The following is a 22,106-nucleotide window of genomic DNA, read 5'->3' on the forward strand; positions in this document are numbered from 1 at the left end:
GAGAGCCAGCTCTGATAAAACTTGTCTGCAAAGTTCTTTTATCTCCTGGCGCTTGAAAATCCAAGGAACAGACTTGGGATTTATTTCAGTTTCTGATCTCACTCCTATTTCTTTTCAGCTCCATCTTCCCTGCCCCATCTGCCATGAGTCTTCTCGTCATTATCCCTTCCCTCCATCGCGTGTTGTCCCATCGTAAGATGCCACTTGTCTACACGGTGCAGAGCAGAAGGCAGGAGAGGTTTCTAGACTCAAGCTAATGGATCTGTACTTTCAGGTATCTTGAGAAAGGCAGGAAATGCATTTGAAGACACCTTCCTGGTGCCCCCTTGAATCAGACTGCACCCCAGAATTCTGACCAGGAATGGAAACTGTGCCCTCACTGGCAGGGCAGACATGAAATCAGAGTGCAAACTCTGAACCAGAATCTTTACAGAGTTCCCAGGCCATGCAAATAGTCAAACTCAGGCCCTTTCCTTCCCCCAAAACCATCAAGAGCTCATGTATTATCCTTCAGAGTTTATTTAGCTCAGTGGGGTAAGGGCAGAGGAACCAGCATGGGGGTTCCCAGGACCCCTCAGTCACATAGAAGTATCACTGTCCTGATGAGAAAAGTCAAGTTGTTAAATTAGATCCTAAAGTCGCTAGCTGTTCTGATATCCTAAGGATCTAGGGTGTGGGCGGGCGGGCTGGATGTGTAGGACTCTGGGGATGGTCTCTGTTAGTAAAGAGTATGACAAACAGCTTAGCTGGGTGGCGTTTGGCTAGTCGGTGGGTCCTGGGCTGGCTCACAGGTGGCCCTTTCACCCTTGTCCTTTCCAGGGAAGATGACTGTGGCATATGTCACAGGTTTGGAGTACATCAGGACCTTAGGAGGCAGAGGGGATGATGAGGGTTGGACTGGGGCTGGGGATTCCCCTGACGGGGGATCAAGAGGTAGGCAGCTGTAGGTGGTGGTGTCAAAGGAAGGCGGCGAGTCCAGCCTGGCATACGGTATGTCCGATGGCAAATCCACTCCCAGACCAGAGTCACTGGTGTGGCGGACCACTAAGGAGGAGGCCTGTAACAAAAGCAGACCAATGAGGCAGAGAGAATGCCTCCTTCCGCCCCAGTTCCCTCTGAGAGGAAGCCCAGGGCCACACTGGATCTGTCTCTCAAATCCTGAGGATGTCAGTGAGCGAGAAGGCCTCACTTTGAAGAGTTTCAAGCCCTAAGTTTCTCCCCAAATCTGGGAGGATGAAATACCAAGGTAGGAAGGTAGAGGACCACCGGGGCCAAGTCCACAGCATTCAGGAAGAGAGTCTGGACTCTGACTGGGTCCCAGTCTTTCACCACCCTCCCACCCTAGGACCCCTCAGTGGGCCGCGCAGACGGAAGATCTGGGGAATTTGGCTGGGGGCCTGCAGAGGCCTCTTACCGTGCCTGAAACTCTGCCGCTCTGAGATTGGCCACAGACACCAAGCCTGTACCCTGGGAGGAGGGAGGATGGAAGCACAGTCTGCTTCCTGTACTGGCTCAGCGCCCATCCCTCGCTCCCTTCAGAAGCCCCTTTCCTAGTCCAGATTCTCCAGCCCTCCCCCCTCCACCAGCCACCAGCTCCGCTCCAGGCTGTGGGGAGCCCCCCACCACCACCACTACTCTTTCCAGCGTTCTCCAACCCACCTCCACACTCAGCCCATCTCCTGAGACCCCCTCCCCCACCTCCGCCCAGCACCTGTCTCTATCCCACTGCCCCACCCTGTCCAGTTCCTATCTGTCCCCAGGCCGGCTCTCACTGAGTCTCCTTCTTCCCATCCAGCCCTCAGCTGGGGACTTCCAGGGCCTGAGGGCCTCCCTAAAGCCCAGATGAGCCCGTCTATAGGGGAAGCAGCCCTAGACTCCCAGCACTGTCTACAAGACTGGCCGGTCCAGGACCAACAGGGGCTGTGCTGGAATGTGCAGGTGGACTGCTACCTACCTTTCCTTTTGGCCATCACAGCAAACAGCACGGCTGCCGCCACCAGCAGGCCCAGCAGGAGCACTGCGCTCCAGATCAAGGGGATGCTGATGGACACAAAGGGATAGGGGAGCTCAGGCCTGAACCTGGCAGGAAGCTGCTCAACAGGAACCCAGGGCGGTGGGAGAAAGGTGCAATTCTTGGAGCAGAGGATTTGGGGGATGGAAGGAGGAGGGCAGACTCAGGCAGGGCAGAAGAGAAATACATCTTCAGGTTATTCTGGCTGGAGACCCACGGGCATAAAGGGGCCACTGTTGAACTGGGGTGGACTGGGGGTCTGCCTGACCTCCTGCCTGATCAGAAGTTCTCCAGGGGTGGAAGGAATTGTGAGATTTCCCTTTGAGTTAGCCTGGGGCTCTGAATAAGCCTTCCCCACCCTCTCCCACCACCAGCCTTTTCCCGGATCCTGAATACAGCTCTTATCAGTACCTCTTCTCATCCTGGCTGGGTTCCAAAGGGCTGGCACTGCCCACGGTGTCCAAGAAGGGGCCGTCAGCCAGACTCCCAACCTTATAGGTATCCTCTCCCTCTGCTGGGCTAGGAGCTGAGTCAGAAGGAAATATTCATGAGCACATACCCGATGTGGATAGGGTCGTGGACCTGTTGAGGTCTGAGGAACTGGGGGAGTGGGGCCGAGGAAGGAGAGATCCCAAGCAAGAAACACAAACAGGGGCTTGGCATATTCCTTAGGGGCCCTCATTCTGGAGGTCAGGGGTGGACTCTTTCTGTCTTTACCCGATTGTGACCCGATCCTCTTCCCCTTCCACCACCAGCTCCCAACCGTTGGCCCTGCATTCCTTCTTCACCTGTTTCCCCACACTCCCTGGCCTCTCAGGCTGCTCAGCCTATGTGGACCTATGCGCTGGGTAATCTGCACCTACCTCCACCCCCCACCCCAGAATAGGCTCTCCACTCTCATCCCAAAGTGACAACCTTGGTTGCTGGACTCCTCTACTTACCTGTAACTGTGTAACTCCCTGCAAGCAGGAGTGGGGAGCATCCCAAGCTCTGCCCTCAGGATCTAGGAACTCTAGGGTCCCCCTAATGTGACACAACACCAAGGGGCCCTTGCTGAGAGCCTTGCTCAGACCCCCAGACTCAGTTTTGTGACAAGGCTTTTATTGTCCTTACTCCACTGTGCTCCACCTCTGGCTGTTGGACTCCGGGCTGGTTTCTCTGGGCCAAATGATCTATCTTGGGAACCTGGCTAGTCCTTCTAGACCCTCAGAAGTTGTGGTCTTCCTTCTTCGCAGAGGCTCGCCATCCCCACCGCCCACCCCAAGCCAAACCAGGATCTGGAGATGCTGTGTCTCCCATCTTCCTGTATGTGCCCTTTAAGCCACCTGCATCCTCCCTAAAAGCCATGCTCCACCAGCCAGGCCCAAGCATCCACTCTCTGCACTGTCGGGTCCCCAGCACCTGCTGTCTCCGCAGTGCATATTGTCCTACAGACCTTACAGTGCCAAGGAAGGAGGAGCACAGGGATGACGAGGGCCCACAGGGGCATATACACCATGTAAAATAATAATCATGGACCAGAAATGAAAGGGATTCTAAGGACACCTTAGTCTGTCCTCATAATTAACAAATGGGGGTGGAAAACCAAGGGCAGGAAAAATGCCTTTCTTCATTTCCTTATGGGGCTTGGGCACAAATTGCTTGAGAAAGGAAGACCTAAAGATGAAAAAGACATCATCACCCCTAAGCAAAAGGTTAGCAGGCTCTGTTTCAGCAGGAAGCTGGCCGTTTTCCCTCCAGAACATTGTTTTTTTGTTTGTGTTTGTTTGTTTTTGCTTTGTTTTGTTTTACAGCATCCAGTTTCTCTGGAAGATTTTTCCTCCGACTTTAAATTTTTCTTCTAATAAATGCTTAAACATTAGAAAGTTGGCTGGGAGAGAAAACCACAGCCTATCAAAATAAAGTACTTTCTCTCCGGAGGAGAGGGTTGACAACCCTGGGGGAACCAGGAGTGACACTTTTCTCATTGTTAAAACTAAAGGAGTTGAAGTAATCCTGCTTATAGGTGAGGCGCCTCCTAGATGCTCAGTGAAGGCGTAAAATTCAATAAAATCAGAATTCAGTCATTTAAGCCATCAAACCTATTATAACAGGAGTAATAAACTGGAAGATTTAAAAAACAAATTCCAGTTAACAAATGACCAAGTTAAAACGTTGTTTAAAACATTTCTAGGGAAAGGGGCACCTGGATGGCTCAGCCGGTGAAGCACCGGACTTCAGCTCAGGTCCTGATCTCACAGTTCATGGGTTGGAGCCCCTTGACTGGCTCCGTCCTGACAGCTCAGAGCCTGGAACCTGCTTCGGATTCTGTGTCTCCCTCTCTCTCTGTCCCTTCCCTACTTGTGTTCTGTCTCTGTCTCTCAAAAATAAATAAATGTAAAATAACTTTTTAAAAAACGTGTCTAAGGAGGAAAAAAGCATCAAGTATGTGGAAAATGCGGGATGAAGAGGGCAAGGCCATGGGTGCAAAGGAGACGTGCCTTCCAGCGGGGAAACCGACTAGTGCAGGAAGGGGAAGGGACCGCCTGTCTGGCTCATTTATCTCTGACTGCTCACCCAGCTCCGCTTCCGCTCCCCGGGGTGCTGTCAAAACTATCTCCTCCCAATCTGCATCCCCACCCACTATAAGGGTCCCCATCCCCCAAGGACCCGAGAGCAGCAGGTGCGGGCAGGGAAGGGCAATGGCCAGCCTAGGATGACTCACCTGGAGGGAGCACGTCCAGGGCCACCCTGTGCAACGTCTGGTTCTCCGTCGCCCCCTCCACCACGCAGCCGTACTCGCCCGAGTCCTCCTCCCGCAGGGTGATCATCTCCACCTGGAGCAGGCCGCCCCCCAGGTCCGTGAGGAACATGCGCCCGCCTGCCGGCGCTCCGCGGTCCACAGCCGAGGACACCAAGGCCTGGCACCCATCCGGCAGGAACCGGCACCACACCTTCCGAGCCTTGACGTCCTGGAGCCGGTAGTGGCACTGCACCAGAATGGAGCCCCCCACCGGGGCCTGCAGCACCTCAGGGAAGCTGCCGGTGGCCGCCTGGGCTGGGGAAGGAAGGGATGTGAGAATGTGAGCCCGGGGAACCTTCCAGCCCACCCACTTGCCACAGGACCCTACCTAGGTCACTGGTGCCACCATCATGCCAGCTGTTCCTGGGCACCGAGGAGACTTAATGGGGCCCAGAGCACAGCCCCTTCTCTCCTTACCTGCCAGTCCCACCAGCAGCAGCAGCGGCAGCAGGTTGGGGCCCATGGTAGGTCAGGGAGATGTGGGCTCTGCGGCTTGCCTGGCCACTGACACAGCATTCCCCAGGGAGCAGGAAACATCTGCCTTGGAAGGTCACGTGGGGCTCTCAGCCACCATGCTGTGGGAGGCAGACCCTGGGGGCCCCTCCAAGGGTGGGGATAAGGGGCTCTTCCAAAGCCTGGAACTGATTCTGAGGGGGAGGCAGGGGCGGGAGAGGCAGGGTGAGAAGCCCCAAGGACAGGCAGGACCTGGGCTCCTGGGGCCCAGCAAAGGGATGAGGTGACACAGGATGGTGGAAACTGGAAAGCAGTGGAGGCCCAGGGAAGATGATCTTCAGGGTCTTCCAGAAATAGAATCTGAGGACACAGAGCTATGGAGGAAGGTGAAGCGTGCCCTCGGGTTCTCAATTCTGTGAGGAGTGCACCGGCCTGAGGCCCCAGGGGACTGTCCCATCCTGCCACAGGGCCTCACACCAGGAGGCCCACCCTAGCGGCAGCCAGACGGCCTTCACTGACTGTGCCCTCCAGACCCTGCCGATGTGGACCCGTGTTCTCCTGCCCCGGGAACCGCATCAACTCTTTTCTTCTTTCCCCCTGTTTTCTGGAACCCTTTGATTAGTTGGATATTGAGCCTCGTGTATTCATCCCCTTTTCACAACTTTTCTCTCCCATTTCCCATCGTTCTGTCCATTTTGTTCTTTGTCCCAGAAGATACCCTCATCTTTTTCTTCCATCCCTTGTGAATGTTTATCCCTTACTATTTTCACTTTACAAGATTTCTGATTCTCCAAACATTTTTTACAGCATATTATTTTTGTTTCACGAATGCACTATCCTCTCTGTGGGGGAGACAGCTCTCCACGGATATTTTCACGTTTCTGTGTGGTCTGGGCACCAATCAAGCTTTGTTCGAGGGTTATTGAATAGCAAATATGCCTTGAAAGCTAGAGACAGTGTATCCCCCATCCCCTTCCCTAGAGAAGATCTGTTTACCTTCCAGAAAGGAAGATGGGCCGACATGCCAAGCCTCATAATTTGGGGTTCCTTTCCCATGACAAAAACCCACCGCCCGCACAGGAAACATCTGGCCCCCATTCATGTCTCCCTGTGCAGAGCTGGGGTTTGGGGATCCCGCACTGAATGTGGACAATACACCTCTCGACCCAGGACTCCAGAGGGAGCCCCAGTGCTCTGAGAGACAAGGGCAGGTAAGGTGAGGATGGCTGGAGGGGGCAGCCCGCCCCTGACCTAGGTATCACACCTGGAAAGGGGCCGAAGAAACTACCCTCCCTCATTCCTCTCCCCTCCCTTCTCTCCTCCTTCCCTCTCTCTGCCCCCTCCTTCCTTCAAGAACAAGGGAGCTGTTCAGTGGGCACGGGAACAGAAGCCTGAGAAAGCCGGATAGTACCTTAAGCCGGAAGTGGTGAGAGGGTGACCAGCTGTCCCATCCGCCCAGGGCTACGGGTTTTCCTGGGGGACGTGGGGCTTTCAGTGACGCATTGGCAAAGTCTTGGGCAAACCAGACAGGTGGGTCAGCCTAGTGGGTGATGTGGAAACACGTCTGTCTGTCCTGCCAATATGTGTCAGGCTTCCTTTGGTTTCCTTGCGAGAAAGTCCTTATACTAACAGGCCACTGAAGTGTTATGAAAAGAGGCCTGTCCTCAATATTTGGAGCCTAAAATGGATACGGTCTACTGCTGGGTACAAAGGACAGAGGTGACCAGGCAGGACTCTGGCCTCAGGGAGGTGTCAGATTGTGGGCATTAGAGAAGAGGAAGGAAGCCAGTGTTTATTTGGGACCTATTCTGCACCAGACATTGGCCCTGGGACTTTTACTAATGGTGTTTCTTTTTTTTTTTTTTAATGTTTATTTATATTGAAAGACAGAGAGTGTGTGTGAGTGAGAGAGGGGTGGAGAGAGAGGGAGACACAGAATCTGAAGCAGGCTCCAGGCTCTGAACTGTCAGCACAGAGCCCAACCTGGGGCTCAAACCCACAAACCATGAGATCATGACCTGAGCTGAAGTCGGATGCTTACCCGACTGAGCCACCCAGGCACCCCAATCATATTTCTTTCAACCTCACAAAGCCTCAGCAAAGCATGGTTGGTTGTTTGTTTGTTTCTGTTTGTTTTCTGAGAGAGTGTACATGGGGGGAGGGGCAGAAAGAGAGAGGGAAAGAGAGGGAATCTTAAGCAGGCTCCATGCCCAGCGCAGAGCCCAATGCGAGCCTCGATGTCATGACTGTGAGATCATGACCTGAGCCAAAATCAGGAGTCAGACCCTTAACTGACTGAGCCACCCAGGTGCCCCTGTTTTGTTTTTTTATAGGTGAGGACCCTGAAGTTCAGGAGGGTTAAGGAACTTGCTTAAAGTTTCTTAGTAGGAGGCAAAGCTGAAATTTGAAACTAAATTACCTGACTCCCCTCTTCAGTCCAGTGTGCACCCCAGAGAGTCGAAGGGAGGGGATCCCAGTGGTGATCCGAGCCCCCAGAAGGGCTCCAATATGGCGGAGGAAGAAAGAGAAAAGGCCAAGCTCCCAAGGGCTGGTCAACTGCAGAGACTCTCTCGTGCCAGGCGTGCATCTTGGCTGCTAGACGGTGCCTCAGGTCTGCAGGAAGGAGACCAGTGCCCAGGACATGATGAGGAAGCTTCACATCCGGCTGAGTGCAAGGGCCCGGGACACACAGCCCAGCGCAGCATCCCCAGAGCTGGGGCAGGGCAGGTACAGCAGCCGCCTCCTCCAGGGGTGACTCAGGCAGGGCTGGGCAGGGCTGGCTCCGGGGAGCCATGTGTACACCTGAGGCTGGACACGAGGGCTGCGTCGGGGGTCCTTCCCAACGATCCGAAAGCCCATGGTGGAGGGCAAAGCTGCCACTTGGGGCCTCGGCCACAGAGGGTCCCGCGTTTCCACCTCACAGAGGCCCAGGACAGGGAGGCGGAGGATGGGCTCCTCCCCCCGCAGCCCTCCTGGGGCAAGTCTGTGCCCCGATTCCTCTCACTCAGGGCCACAGTGGCGGGTGTGTGCGCGGGGAGAATGAGTCCCTCTGGCCTGGTCCTCTCCCCCTGATGTGGTTCACCTCTGCCAGTTCCCTCTGCCGCCCTCTAAATTACGTCACCCGTGTCCCTTGTGCACCCCCAGTGCGCCTCGCCCGGCTTCACTGGCCGTTTCCTCCTGGGCACTTTTGCCTTCCGGCATGCCAGCTGGCTGACTCACTTGTTGTGTCTGTCTCCCTCCCCTCCCCTGGGTCCGGGCCTCTGTATGAGCAGGAATGCCTATTTGGTTCTCAGTTTTCTCCAGCGCCCAGAATGGTGCCTGGTACACAAAATATCCGTTAAATAAATCAATGAATAAATGAATAGATTGAGCTAGAGGGAAGCACAGTGTGAACACAAAGCAAAATTTGCACTTCCAGACTTTACTGGGGGGTTGGGGTGATGTCTTGCCCTTGTAAGCTTCAGTTTCCCTTCTGTGCAGTGAGGGGCTCAGACCAGTAGTTCCCAGCTCTGGTATGCTGCCCTCCATGAGTCCAGCCCTGGGTGTCCCCGTGGAAGGGAAGTAGCTAATGAAAGCAGAGGTTGGGGAAGCCAACGGATGAGTCAGCTGGGAATTAGATGGACTGACGGGTGGGGGAGGTGGGCCGCAATGGTCCTCGGGAACTGATGGGTGGGAGGCAAGTGGAGGAGAGGGGTGGCTGACTGGAGGCCAGGGAGATCCCAGACGAGGAGGCAGGATCCAGCAATTAGATCTAGGGAAGGGAGGGAGGAAAAGGAAAAGATGGGCAGTTTGGAGGCCGAAAGAACAGAGAGACGTGGTAGCCTCAGACCTGAGGCCCCAGGGAGGAAGACCTTTTATCTTTTCCTCGTCCAAATTCATTCTCCTAGCCCGGTAGCAAAAGAGAAGTCTTGGATTTACTTGTGAAAGTGTTTAATAACGACTGTCTGTAAGTTGGTGAATGTCCATCCCACTTTCCAGGTGCGCCTGCACACACACACACACACACACACACACGCGCGCGTGCGCATTTCCAGGCACCAGGGGAAGCAGGGTGTGGGCAGGGTGGCCTTTCGCCAAAGCAGAACCAGGAGTCTCAGTGACCGAGGCGCAGGTGTGCAGGTTGGGGTGGCCCCAGAAGACCTCTCCCGGGGCCTCTCTTCCCCTGCGTCTTCTTCTCTCACGTGTCTCTCCGCCCTGCAACCGACCGAGTGCTCACACAGCCCCTCTGAGCCCCACCTCGCCACCCCTGCCCAGCCCACCTCCATCCACCACTGCGCTCTTCACACTCACCTGTTAGGGTCTGGAGTTGGTAACCCGAGTCATGGCTACAGTCCAGCCCACTGGCCCGGGGCGTCCCCAGTTTCCACCCATGCCAGGCTGCAGCCCAGAGGGCGCTGGCTGCTAAAACCTTGCCCAGAAAGATGCAGGCCAGGAGCAAAAGGATGGACGTGGGTGGGAAGGGGATATCCTCTTCTGAGAGACTCCTTGAAGACATAAGGAGGGCATGAGGGAGGCCTTGGGGTGCCCTACACATTGGAATCTGCCCACAGAGAAGGAACGGGGAGACACCAGTGGCTTCCAGGGGCCCAGAAGAGCTCCCCACCCAGCACCACCCCCGGGAGAGCCTGTAGTCAGGAGACCTGAGTTCCAGGTATGCTCTACCTGCAGAGTGTGTTTAAACACATCACCTTCCCTAGCTGGGCAGTTTCCTGCTGTGCATAATAGTCTGGTGTGTGTGTGTGCGTGCACACACAGGCACATGTGCACTCCATGGTTATATTAACAATATTTCAACACCGAAAGAATGAACCAATCAGAGCTGATTCTGGTCCTACCAAAGGAGCAGGTATCAGGAAGCGGGCTGGGGAGTAGTGTCCTAGTTTTGTACTAAAACTTTTATTGTTGCCACAATGTCCAAGGGTGGCCAGGGAAGAGATGGGAGGCTGACCATTCAGGAGTCTTGGAGCAGCAGCTATTTATAAAAAAAGAATTTCAACACGTTAACAACCGGCGTGGCCAACACCAACACCAACACACAACGGCTGGTCGGAGGGGTGTTGGGACAAATCAGCTCCAGGCCCATTTTCATGCTCTAACTGTCTCGGAATGTGTAGCTCTAGGACCCCCGCCTCTATCCCATGCCTGGGCTCCGCAGGGTGGAAGTCTGTCCCACCTCTGTACCTGGACATGCCGAGCTCCACCTGGGCATCCTCGAAACTCTTGGTCTCCTCAGGGATCCAGAGACTTCCAGGGTCCAGGTGATCAAGGGGGTCTGTGGGAGACAGAGCCCATGAGCTTCTAGCTCCTCCTCCTTGAGGCTTCGAGTCACAGTGGGGAGAACCCATCTCCGTGCAGTGCCGTGAGGCCCCCTAGGCTCTGGCCTGGAGCAGATCAGGTCATTAAGCTCTCTGAGCCTCAGTCTCCTCACCTGTTAAGTGGGGCGAGTAGAAACACCTCCTTTATAATACTGTTGCAGGATTCAGTGAGAGCACCCTGTGGGGCACTTAGCATTACCTGGGGCCACAGGCAGTGCCCCTTCCTAAGACTCTTTTCTGCACCAGGTCGGTGCTTAATTTATGTTTGCAGGCCCTTTGGATAATTGGGTGAGGGAGCAAACGAACCTCCTACCGCTCACTCCTTAAGGCCCACTGTGCCGTGCTCACATCCTAACTAGATGCTGCATGGATAAAACTATTGGGAGAGGCAGGAGCTCAACTGGCTCATTGGGTGTCTTGTGCAAACTAGAGCCCAGAACCATTCCTGTACGCAACACAGGGAGCACAGCCCGGAGAGTGCAGTGAGTAACCTGCACAACCATCCACCGGGGCCCTGACGTGAGTTTTCCCAGGGTGGTCTAGAGAGTGGTCCTGTGCACAGATTTTGGAGACATAGTCCCAGCCCAGCGGTAGAGACCAGAGGTGCAGCCAGCTACCCACTCACCGGCCAGCACCTCCACCAGGACCCTCCTGAGGGTGTCGGCCTCTTCACCGTAGAGACTCTGGCACTGGTAGAGGCCAGCATCGTGGGCTTGAAGATTCCTCAGCGTAATGGTGAGTGTGCCCCCAAGGGCATCATCCATGATGGCCGTGCTCCCGTTCCGCCTCTTTAGGAAAGACAGCAGCCACGAGCGGTGGGTGCTGACAACTCGCTGGCACGTGCCCTCCTCATCTAGCTCGCGGCACCAGGCTTTGCGTCTCCCCCAGTGCTTCAGGGAGTTGTAGGGGCAGGACACCTGCAGGGACCGGCCCACCAGGCCCTGGAATACGGTGGTGTTGTGGGCCCGGGACAGCTCTGGGGGGGAGACAGTCATTCACTCTTCGTTCATTCACCAAATGTTTATTGAACTCCTACTGTGCGCAGTGAACAAAGAGACAGAAATCTTACCCTTAAGGAGCTCAGGTTCTTATATAAATTGCAACAAGGTGCGCAGCCCACTACGAAACCCAGGTCCCGGGTCTGGTTTTAACACCGTTGGACTTGCCGGGCATTTTAAAGAAGTAACTGTCCCCCTCCAGGCCTATTTCCAGAGACATTAGTCTTTTTTTTTTTTTTTTTGAGAGAGACAGAGAGAGACAGTGTGAACAGGGGAGGGTCAGTGAGGGAGGGAGATACAGAATCTGAAGCAGGCTCCAGGCTCTGAGCTAGCTGTCAGCACAGAGCCCAACGCAGGGCTCGAACTTAAAAACCACGAGATCATGACCTGAGCTGAAGTCAGACACCCAACCAACTGAGCCACCCAGACTGCCCCAGAGACGTTAGTCTCGAAGTTCCCTCCAGTTCCCTTCCATCCATTTTATCCCTGTCATATGGGACCATGTTCTCTTCTCCAGGCTCTCCATCTCAAGGGAGTAGGGCCAGTGGCCCCCTCGGGTCTGGGCTGGATACCCCCCTCCCTGCCCTGGCCATTCATGCTTACTCTGCAGCGGCCCACGCGGGCCCTGGCTCTGCATCTCCTTCTGACCTTCAGGTCCCAGCTTCCCTATTTCTGTGGCTTTGTTCCCCTTTCAGGAGAGACTCATCTCAGAGCTATTTTGAAGGGAGACGTGAGGCTGCTATTTTGGGGACCTTCCTGGGGTGGGGAGATAGGCTTATAGCATGTTCTATTGCCAAGGCGGGGGCTGCAGGGGAATCATCTGGAGCCCTCTGCCTCAACTTCCCCTCTCTTGGTCCTCCCTTACCCCATCTTCAACCATATAACAACAGAGCCTTGGAAGACAAGATCAGGGGGCAAGTGGCCTGCGTTTTGAAGCAGAGAGACCTGAGGGAACAGTGATCCCCTCACTTGTCACCCTGTCCATCCCTCTGCCTCCAGGCAGCCCCCCTCATCCCCTACCCCACCCCCCATTAAGAAGCCTCAGGGGCAGGGCTCTGCTGGGAGAGCCTCTCCTCTCACCACGTTCACCCATTGGCCTAGGGAAGCAAGAGGCACCTTCCCCCAATGAAAAGAGGTAGTTGTATGCAAGAATCTGGGGTGTCAATCCCCCAACTCAGTGACAGGAATCTTCAGTCCCCCTGGGTCCCTTCCAGGGCTGAGGACAAGAGGACCTTCACATCAGCAGAAGATGTACATCCTCAGCTGCGGGTTGTTTCCTGCTCTCTCTCCTCCCTCCCACCCTGCCATTCCTCCAGAGCTAGCGGTGCATCATTTTCGGGGCTCTTACTGGTGCCCCCCAAAACTTTCCCCAACTGCTAGCTAATGCCTGAGGTGCCACCATCAGAATTCCTTGCTTTTCCATATGGCCAGAGTCCACCAGCCCCTCATACTTCCATGTACATGAAGAGTCAGACTGGGTTCTCCTCCTGGGGAGGGAGGGAGATGCATGCTGAGGATTTCAACCGCCTTTATAGTTGGGCCCACCGCTCCCCACCCACACACCCACCCACCATATACTCAAGAAGAGGAAGGAGAGAAGGCCTGGGCAGCAGCAAGATGGGATCCTACCTGTGACGGCCAGCAGGATAAGCAGCCAGAGAGGCTCCATGTCAGGCTTCCCTTGCGGAAGGCAGACACAGGATATCTTGTGCAAGATCTCGTCTTTCCCTCGAATTGTGGGAAGGAGACGGTCAGGCACATCAAGTGCAGCCCACAGGAACTGGGCTCTTAGGGATTGAGAAATAGTCAGGACTGGGGTCTGGCTTTATGATTCAGGGAGGGGTTGTGGGGTGGGAGGGTGGAGGGAGAGGAAGAGCCTCTGAGAGGCTGGCCTGCCCAATGCCCGTCCGAGCCAAGGGGACCCCACATGGCAAGGGCTGGACAATGTCCAAGGCTGCAGAGCCCAGCACAGGAATCACCATCCTCACTGCTGTGTTCAGACCCTCTTCCAGTTGCAGCGCCTACCACACTCTGGTTGCAGCCTTGAAAGGGACAGGGACCAGCTGGACCCTCATCCAGAGCCTCCTAGTCCTTCCCTCCAGGCGAGCATCCCTGTAGTGTGGCAGCAGTAGACTTCAAGTCCTCCTTCCTCACTGCCTGTGTGTGCAACCACAGCCCCCACAACCTCTCTGTGTCACAGTCCTTACATCTGTAAAGTGGGAATAAGAATAGTGTGTAGGGTTATTGGGAGGATAACATGGATCTCTACTGGCAAAGTGCTTTGAATAGGGCTTGACACACAATAAGCACTCAACAAATACTAATTAGTACTATTATCCTAGTTAGCAGGGGGTAGTGGAGGGGGATGGGTTTTGCATAAGGGGGAGAATTTTCTCTTCCACCTGCAGTCTCCTGCAAAGTGTGTCCTCCTTTATACCATTGGGTGCCTCCTGTGTGCACCAGTGCACGAGGGCATTATTTTGTGCACACACGCACCTATGGGACCACCTAGGATGTGACATCTGCTGGAGTTTCCAGGGCTGGGGGTATGCTTTCCCTGCAGGTGCGGGGCCCTTGAAGGGTGATCCAGGCACAGGGACTTGCATGTACAAAGGCACCAAGGTGTGAAATGGCTCTCGGTGGTGAGTCCAGGGATGGGGTGGGGGAGGTGCGGTAATTCCCAGGGGCAGGAAGGTGAGTCATGCCGGGAGAAGTAGCTGGAGGGGCCGGAAGGACCCACAGGCACCCACAGATCATCAGAGTCCACACTGGTTTCCTGCAAGCACTCACTGATTTGGTTTTGTTTCTTTCTTTACTGTGCATCTATGGTATGTACAGGGAATGTGCTTAGAGATGGGGGTTAATGATGAACATGAGTTAGTCCTTCACTTGGAAAGCCAGCTACCCAGTCTTCACCTAATGGCTTAAGGAATAAAGAGTCTGAGGCCACCTGAAAATCACTGGATAGATACCCTTCTATGGTCTTTTTATAAAATCAGAATTATTGGCATATCGCTTACATACACAAAAATTCATCCCATTAGGTGTCTACTTCCATGAATTTTGACAAATTCATACATCTATGTAACAACTGCCACAATCAAATATAGAACTCCTCTATCAGCCTCCCCCAAAAGCTCCCTCGCACTCCCGCTAGCCAATCTCTTCCTCTCCAGCTCAGGCCGTGACAACCACTGATCTGACTTCTGTTCCTACGGCTTCCTGCCCTTTCTAGAATGTCCTATACCTGGAATCATATGGTGGTTAGCTCTGAGTTCGGCTTCTTTCACTTACGGTAATGTATTCAACACTCATGAAGTTGTGCTTCTCAGTAATTCATTTACTTTTTATTGTTGAACAGTAGTTCATTGTATGGCTGATGCACACATCATTTATCCATTCACCAGATGATGAACATTTGAGTGGTTTCAAGTTGGGCGCGATTATGAAAAAAGCCATCATAGACATTCATGTACCTATATTTTGTGTGGTCATATGTGTCATTTCCCTTGGCTAAAATCCTAGGAGTGGTAGAGCCAGGTCATGTGGGAAGCATGTGTCTAACTTTACAAACTCTGTCACACTGTGTTGCAAAATGGCTATACTATTTTTGCATCCTTCTCAAGACTTGATGTCAGGGTTTAGGAAAGCCATTCTAATAATTTTGTGGTGATATCTCATTATGGTTTTAATTCTATTTTCATAATAACTAATGATGTTGAACATCTTATCATTGTTTGCTTGCCATCTGTATACATTATTTTGTTTGAGAGAAAGAGAGAGAGAGAGAGAGAGAGAGAGGCAGTGCTCACATGTGGGGAGAGGGGTAGAGGGGAAAGGAGAGAGAGAATCTTAAGCAGGCTCTATGCTCAGCACGGAGCCCAATGCGGGACTCGGTGTCACAACCGTGAGATCACGATCTGAGCCGAAATCAGGAATTGGACACTCAACAGACTGAGGCTTCTGAGATTCAAACGCTTGCTCTCAAGCCCCAACCTCTCTCTCACCTCTGACTCTTCTCAGACTTGACCTTCTTTCCCTTTCTTCCTTTGTATTTGGACCACCGCTCCCCGACACTTCTGGCTGAGGCAGTTCTTCCATCCTTAACATCTCATATTTTCTCAGATGGGGATCTCAGCCCCTGTCCAGAGCAAGTGCCTCCTCTCTTCAGGGAAGACCCTTCCCAGGGAGTGAGGGTGTGTGTGCTTGCTCCAGTGCAGGTGCTGGGATTGTTTTAGGTCCCGGGCAGGCAGCAGCCAGTGGGCTACAGGATGGTAGGCACAAAGGGAAGATCTGGATGAAAGCACAGACGCTGGGAGGCAGGGACCCGGGCACTGAACCTGCTGCAGGTCACCAAGGGCATGACAGGACTGAGAGAGAAGTGCAGGGAACGTCCCCTACCATGTGGCTACATCAGGACTGGTCCAGTTCCCACCAGGATTCAGGAGGCTACCTAGCCTGCCTTTGGAGGCAAAGTGTGGGGATTGGAAGGCTGGATGGGACAGAAACTGGAACCCCAGAGTGGGGATTGAGCACACAGGTTTTGGCTTCTTACAGACCCAGGCTAATCCTAGCTCTGTTATTTACTAGCTGTGTGGCCTTGGGCAAGTTCTTAACTCTGGGCTGGCTTCACTATCTGGGTATGTAAAGCTAAGGCACGTTAAGTGCTAAAAAACAAACAAAAAAGGGCTAGTATTATTTTCCTTCCTCTTCCATATAGTTCTCTTTAAAATCTTCCTTCTTCTTGCCTATCTCCATCCCAGAATTTCATCTTCCATTTTCAAGATGGCGGCTTCCCCCGTATCCTGTCCAGCTGCCTGACTGTCTGTCTGTCAAAGGAGTTTGGATGATCGCCAGGAGCTACTTTCGAACCTGTCCCCTCTCCTCCTGTGTCTTCAGATCCTGCCCCCCACACCTTTCCCTCCGTGCTTACTTGGCCACAGACTCGTCGGTCCTGAAAGCTTCTCCCTTGCCTCTGCTTCCCCGGCCCATTCATTATCATACACTTGCTTTCTTTTTTACTTTTTAATTTTTTATTTATTTTTTCAGTTTCTTTTAAATTTGTTCCTTTTAAAATTTACATCCAAGTTAGTTAGCATATAGTGCAACAATGATTTCAGGAGTAGACTCCTTAATGCCCCTCCCCCATTTAGCCCATCCCCCCCCAGCCCCTCCAGCAACCCTCTGTTTGTCCTCTATATTTAAGAGTCTCTTCTGTTTTGTCCCCACCCCCCACCCCCGTTTTTATACTATTTTTGCTTCCCTTCCCTTATATTCATCTTTTTTGTACTAAAATTCCTCATATGCGTGAAGTCATAAAATATTAGTTTTTCTCTAATTTCACTTAGCATAATACCCTCTAGTTTCATCCACATAGTTGCATATGGCAAGATTTCATTCTTTTTGATTGCCGAGTAATGCTCCATCATATATATATATATATATACACCGGCAGTGCAAAAGAGATCCTCTTTCTCTGCATCCTCACCAACATCTGTTGTTGCCTGAGTTGTTAATGTTAGCCATTCTGACAGGTGTGAGGTGGTATCTCATTGTGGTTTTAATTTGTATTTCCCTGAGGATGAGTGATGTTGAGCATTTTTTCATGTGTCAGTTGGCCATCTGGATGTCTTCCTCAGAAAAGTGTCTATTCCTGTCTTTTACCCGTTTCTTCACTAGATTATTTGTTTTATGGATGTTGAGTTTGATAAGTTGTTTATAGATTTTGGATACTAACACTTTATCTGATATGTCATTTACAATTATCTTCTCCCATTTCATCAGTTGCCTTTTAGTTTTGCTGGTTGTTTCCTTCACTATGCAGATACTTTTTTAATTTTAAGGACTGATTTGTTATTCACACTCTTCAACTGCCCATTTGAGTCTGATCACCAGAAGACCTGAATGGCCTCCTCCCAGCCCTCCTAGTCTGACTTTTCTGCTGCCTTTGACCCCTTGCCCAGGACCTCCATTTACTCCTGTCCCCACCCCTGCCCCATGCTATTCCTGCTCAGTCCTGCTCTACCCCTGGGAAGCCGCCCCTCTGGACTCCATTGCCCCGGCGCCTGGCCCCTGGCTTACTCCTGCTCGGTCTAGCAGAAGGGAGCTTTGGGCAGGGGGTTGGCAGTTAGGAGGAGAAATAAGTTGAAGTACTTACTTTCCCCTACTCCCTCCAGGTCTGCCATGGCTCACACAGTGGCTGCCTTCCTCTGTAGCCCCAGCTCCAACTGGTGGTCCCTCCTCCATGGCTCCCACTCTCACGTGGCTCTAGGAACACAATTCTCTCTCCTTGCTCTTTCAAGTTGGGGCGTTAACACTCCCTGCTTTTGGATGCATCGCTGTCCCTTGGTGATCCCCTCATCCTTGTCCACTCCTCTGTAGGAACTGTGTTAAAATGATCGGCAACTGAGCCCCCTTGTGCGTGCAGCCTGCTCCTGGAAGGGAACTTGGTCTACATCTACCCTCTCCGGGGCATTCCTCTCCCTCTTACCCAGGGAGGGAGGGAGCCTGGAGCCCTCTTCCCAGGGACACGTTCATTTATTCCACCTATTTTCCAAGCTCCTACCACGTGCCAGGCTCCGTGCCAGGTGAGCACAGGAGTCCCTGCTCCTTTGTTGCTAGATGCCGAAGTGATGTTGATATTGCAGATCTGCACTGGCAGGATTTTAGGACAATACCCTGGGTTCAGGGAGTGAAGGGAGACTCTCAGATGAGTCATCAGGGAGAGTTTGGGGAAATTTCTGGTCATCTCAGCCAGAAAGGCACATTTGGGCCTCTGTTCTGAGTGTGAGTTGAGAAGTCAGAATGCGCGTTAGGGCTGACCTGGGAGCCCAGGTTTGGACCACAGGGATCTGCCAACTGAAGATGGGTCTTGCCATGGCCAGAAATATAATGCCTTAAAAATAAAAGAGGATTAATAGAGAATTGCAGCCTTCCTTTTTTTTTCATAATATTTTATTGTCAAATTGTTTTCCATACAACACCCAGTGCTCTTCCCCACAAGTGCCCTCCACCATCACCACCACCTCTCTTCCCCCCTCCCCCTTCCCCTTCAACTCTCAGTTCATTTTCGGCATTCAACAGTCTCTCAAGTTTTGCATCCCTCTCTCTCCCCAACTCTCTCTCCCTCCTCCAGTCCCCCTGGTTCTCCATTAGGTCTCTCCTGTTTTCCTGTTAGACCTATGAATGCAAACATATGGTTTCTGTGAATTGCAGCCTTTCTTAAAAGAAAGGAAACAGTTCCTCCTGAGTCGGCTGATTCCCACCTCCTGCAATGAATGGACCCCACGTGGTGGCGCTGTTTCCTTGTAATGCCCCGGCCGGAGCCAGCCTACAAGTCCTTCCCTCTACTCCCAGAGCACGCAGGGCAGTCGGGGAGCAACAAGGAAGTAAATCCTGAGACCAGTGTGCCTCTGGATCAGCTCTTCCTAACTCTTTCTAACATTACCTGACCATGAAACCCTTTTAAAAGTACTGTGCATTTTCAGGCAATCTACAGGAACTCCAGAGTCATCATCTGTGCCTGGATTAGAGTAGAGAGCAAAAACAGTCCTAAAGATAAATTAGTTGCTGCAAAACTGGGGCACCTGAGTGGCTCGGCCTGTTAAGTGTCTGATTCTGGCTCAGGTCATGATCTTGCAGTTCGTGGGTTCAAGCCCTGAGTTGGGCTCTGTGCTGACAGCCTAGAGCCTGGAGCCTGCTTCGGATTCTGTGCCTCCCGCTCTCTCTGCCCCGCCCCTGCTCCTTCTCTGTTGCTCTCTGTCTCTCAAAAATAAGTAAACATTAAAAAAAAAAAAAAAGAACTTAATGGTAGACTTACTTAACACCAAAATTTACACATCATGCCATGCTTACGTTTTTTCCTGTTGTTCTCTCTATGTTGAATAACCAACCCCTGATGTGCTAGGAACCTGATAGCAGCACATACCTGGTGGTTTTATTGTTACAGAGAAAATGCCATTTGGGGTGCCTAAATTCGTTCACAGAACTAAGTTTTTGTCTGTGATTATTATCATGAACCCTCAGAATTAAAAAAATGAAGTATGTATCTATATATTTATATCTATGTCTATATCTATCTATCAATATCTGTATCTACATATGAAGCATTACAGACATATTTGAAGTCCCCTACTGATATACTGGGTATAAATGTTTCCGTTGAGATTTGAATTTATTTGATTGCTAATGAAGTTAACCATTATTTATCTGCTTTCTTTTTTTTTTTTTTTTATTTTCTTAGGTGTGGGGGAGCCTAGGTGGCTCAGTTGGTTAAGCATCTGACTACGGCTCAGGTCATGATCTCATGGTTCATGAGTTCAAGCCCCATGTCGGTTTCTGTGCTGACAGCTCAAAGCCTGGAGCCTGCTTTCGATTCTGTGTCTCCCTCTCTGCCCTCCCTGCTTTGTCTCTCTCTGTCTCAAAAAATAAATAAACATTAAAAATTTTTTTTTAATTTTTCTTGGGTGTGATTTTCTTCTCACTTACAACTTTCCCATTCAAAATGTTGTGTCCTTTTATTGATTTACAGATTCTGGCTGCTAAGCCTTTATCAATTACATGCATTGCAAATGCCATCTCCCTGTCTGCAGCTCCTCCTTCCTCTTTATTTCTGGTATCTTCTTTTTGTACTCAAGTTTTCCATTTTAATACAGTCAAGCACCACATGTCCCCTTTAAGGTTTGTGCTTTTGATGTCTTGCTCAAAAAATATTCCTGTATCCTGAAGTCATAAAAACTCTTATTTTTATCTAAACATTTTATTGTTCAGCTATTGACATGGGGATTTGTAACCCAGTAGGAACTCGTTCTTGTGTAAGATCTTCGGTGGGAATCTAATTTTCTACTTTCCCTGTATGTATCGATGGTTGCACCCAGACCATGGCGTAGTCCTCTCCTCTGCCCCTGATTCATATGCCTGCTCTGGAAATCATCTGTACACAGGTCTGTTTTCTCACCCCCCAATTCTGTTGCCCTGGTTGATTTTCTACTCCAGGATCACACTGTGGTCCTGAGAACTTCACACTGAGTCTTGGTTTCTGGTCAGGTTAAGATCATCTCCTTTCCCCATGGACTTGCTCTTCAAATTTGTCTCAGCTATTCGTTTTGACTGTTTATTGCTGCATAACAAACTACCTCAAACCTTAGTGGCTGAAGCACCGACCAAAATGGAAAACAGACAAGTCGATGAACAAAATGTTGACATATTGTGTGATGTGCATAAAGAGCGTGGGCAGGGGAAGGGGTGAGGTTAAGGGAGGACCCAACCAGCACTGAGTGGCAGGCCCTGGGAAGGATGGTGCCTGAAGTCTGCTGGTTTCCCAAAGGTCCAAGAGCAGCACCCTCCGGTGGTGCCTGAGTCTTGTGTGCCTCAGCTACCATGACCACCTCACCACAGACAGAGGGAAAGGTGTATATTTCCCAATGTCACAGCTCTGAAAGTTGCCTCGGAGCCTTTGGTGGTGGCAGAAGGGGCGGTCCCCTTCCTGGGGCAGGGTGGGCAGGAGAGACCTGGGCCTTTTATCTGGGGACATTGGTTAATTAAGACTCCCTCTCCTCAAATTCCCCAGCTACATCAGCCACAGCCCTACCGTCCTCTCTTGGCTTTTGGCGTTCTATCAGAAAAAGTCATGCTTCCCACCTTTCCTGAGCACCATTAGCATTCTGTAGCTCTAGCTATGATTGCTTGGTGTTACTATTTTGTCCTATATCTTCTGTGCATGTGTGCACATGCATACATGCACTGGGAACAGGGACTGAAAAGCCTGGTGGCTAAAATTTCAGGTCTAGGACCCACCATTTATTAGCTATAAGACTTTGGGAAATTACTTAACCTGTCTGTTTCTCAATTTCTCCATATTTAAAATGAAGTGAAAGCACTTACCTTATGGGGTGGTTTAAGCCATTAATGTATGTAGAGGAACGTGGCCATAAGAACCACTCCATAATTGTTGGTTTACTAGACTTAATCACTGTATCCCCACCCCTGAGCAGTGGCTGGTGGGCAGCAAGCCCCCTATGAATACTGTGTAATGACTCTATCTCCAGGGTCTCTAGTCTGAGTAAATCCTTTGGGTTTGGACAGTGCGTGAGGAGCCTGACCCCTAGGATGGCTCATGGTGCTGTAACCAGGAAACCCAAGTTGAGAAAACCATCGTGAAGATGGGCTCTCCGGGTGGGCATGTAGACTAAAATATAGACAAAGAGGCACTGTCAGGAGCCTAGAACAATGGAGAACAGAGGTCTAATGAGGCCTTAGGTCAGTGCCAATGGCTTTCTCAGAGCAAAGCCGGGAAGGATGGGAGGTCAGGATACGGCAGGCGCCCAGCCTCTAGTAGTCAAATCTGGGGCACTAGAAGGACGGGGAAGAGACCTGAGGAGCCAAGGTGATGCTCAGAGCATCCTGTTCTCATCTCCTTCAACTTGGAGTTGTTCCTGGGTGTCCCAAACAGCCATAGACTGGGGACACATCCTCAGCACTGGGAACCTTAGATGTCACAAGTGACAAGCAGTTCCCTTGCCTTCCCCCTGAAGAAGACTTCCTTATTG

At 51.8% G+C, this 22,106-nt stretch overlaps 2 protein-coding genes across 5 annotated transcripts; both read right to left on the reverse strand.

Moving 5' to 3' along the window:
* Nucleotides 1–572: 572 nt before the first annotated feature.
* TREML1 (triggering receptor expressed on myeloid cells like 1) lies at nucleotides 573–8,159 on the reverse strand. Its single transcript, XM_029944948.1, has 7 exons — nucleotides 7,666–8,159; nucleotides 5,211–5,330; nucleotides 4,716–5,048; nucleotides 2,423–2,537; nucleotides 1,955–2,040; nucleotides 1,415–1,467; nucleotides 573–1,057 (listed from the first exon to the last, which is right to left on the reverse strand). Exons 2-7 carry the CDS (start codon nucleotides 5,254–5,256, stop codon nucleotides 743–745), a joined length of 948 nt encoding a protein of 315 aa, XP_029800808.1. The 5' UTR covers nucleotides 5,257–5,330; nucleotides 7,666–8,159; the 3' UTR covers nucleotides 573–742.
* A 1,000-nt stretch (nucleotides 8,160–9,159) lies between these two features.
* TREM2 (triggering receptor expressed on myeloid cells 2) lies at nucleotides 9,160–13,374 on the reverse strand. Of its 4 annotated transcripts, none has more exons than XM_029944370.1 (5): nucleotides 13,189–13,374; nucleotides 11,187–11,349; nucleotides 10,428–10,518; nucleotides 9,537–9,730; nucleotides 9,160–9,440 (listed from the first exon to the last, which is right to left on the reverse strand). In XM_029944370.1, the coding sequence occupies exons 1-5, from the start codon at nucleotides 13,318–13,320 to the stop codon at nucleotides 9,424–9,426; spliced, it is 597 nt and encodes a 198-aa protein (XP_029800230.1). In that variant the 5' UTR covers nucleotides 13,321–13,374; the 3' UTR covers nucleotides 9,160–9,423. The 4 variants fall into 4 exon arrangements, with proteins under 4 accessions (XP_029800230.1, XP_029800229.1, XP_029800232.1 ...); XM_029944369.1 differs by having other exon boundaries at nucleotides 11,187–11,537; nucleotides 13,189–13,312; XM_029944372.1 differs by lacking the exon at nucleotides 9,537–9,730 and having other exon boundaries at nucleotides 11,187–11,537; nucleotides 13,189–13,312.
* Nucleotides 13,375–22,106: the final 8,732 nt, after the last annotated feature.

This window comes from Suricata suricatta, chromosome 7 (genome assembly GCF_006229205.1).
Source record: "Suricata suricatta isolate VVHF042 chromosome 7, meerkat_22Aug2017_6uvM2_HiC, whole genome shotgun sequence".
Lineage (NCBI taxonomy): Eukaryota > Metazoa > Chordata > Mammalia > Carnivora > Herpestidae > Suricata > Suricata suricatta.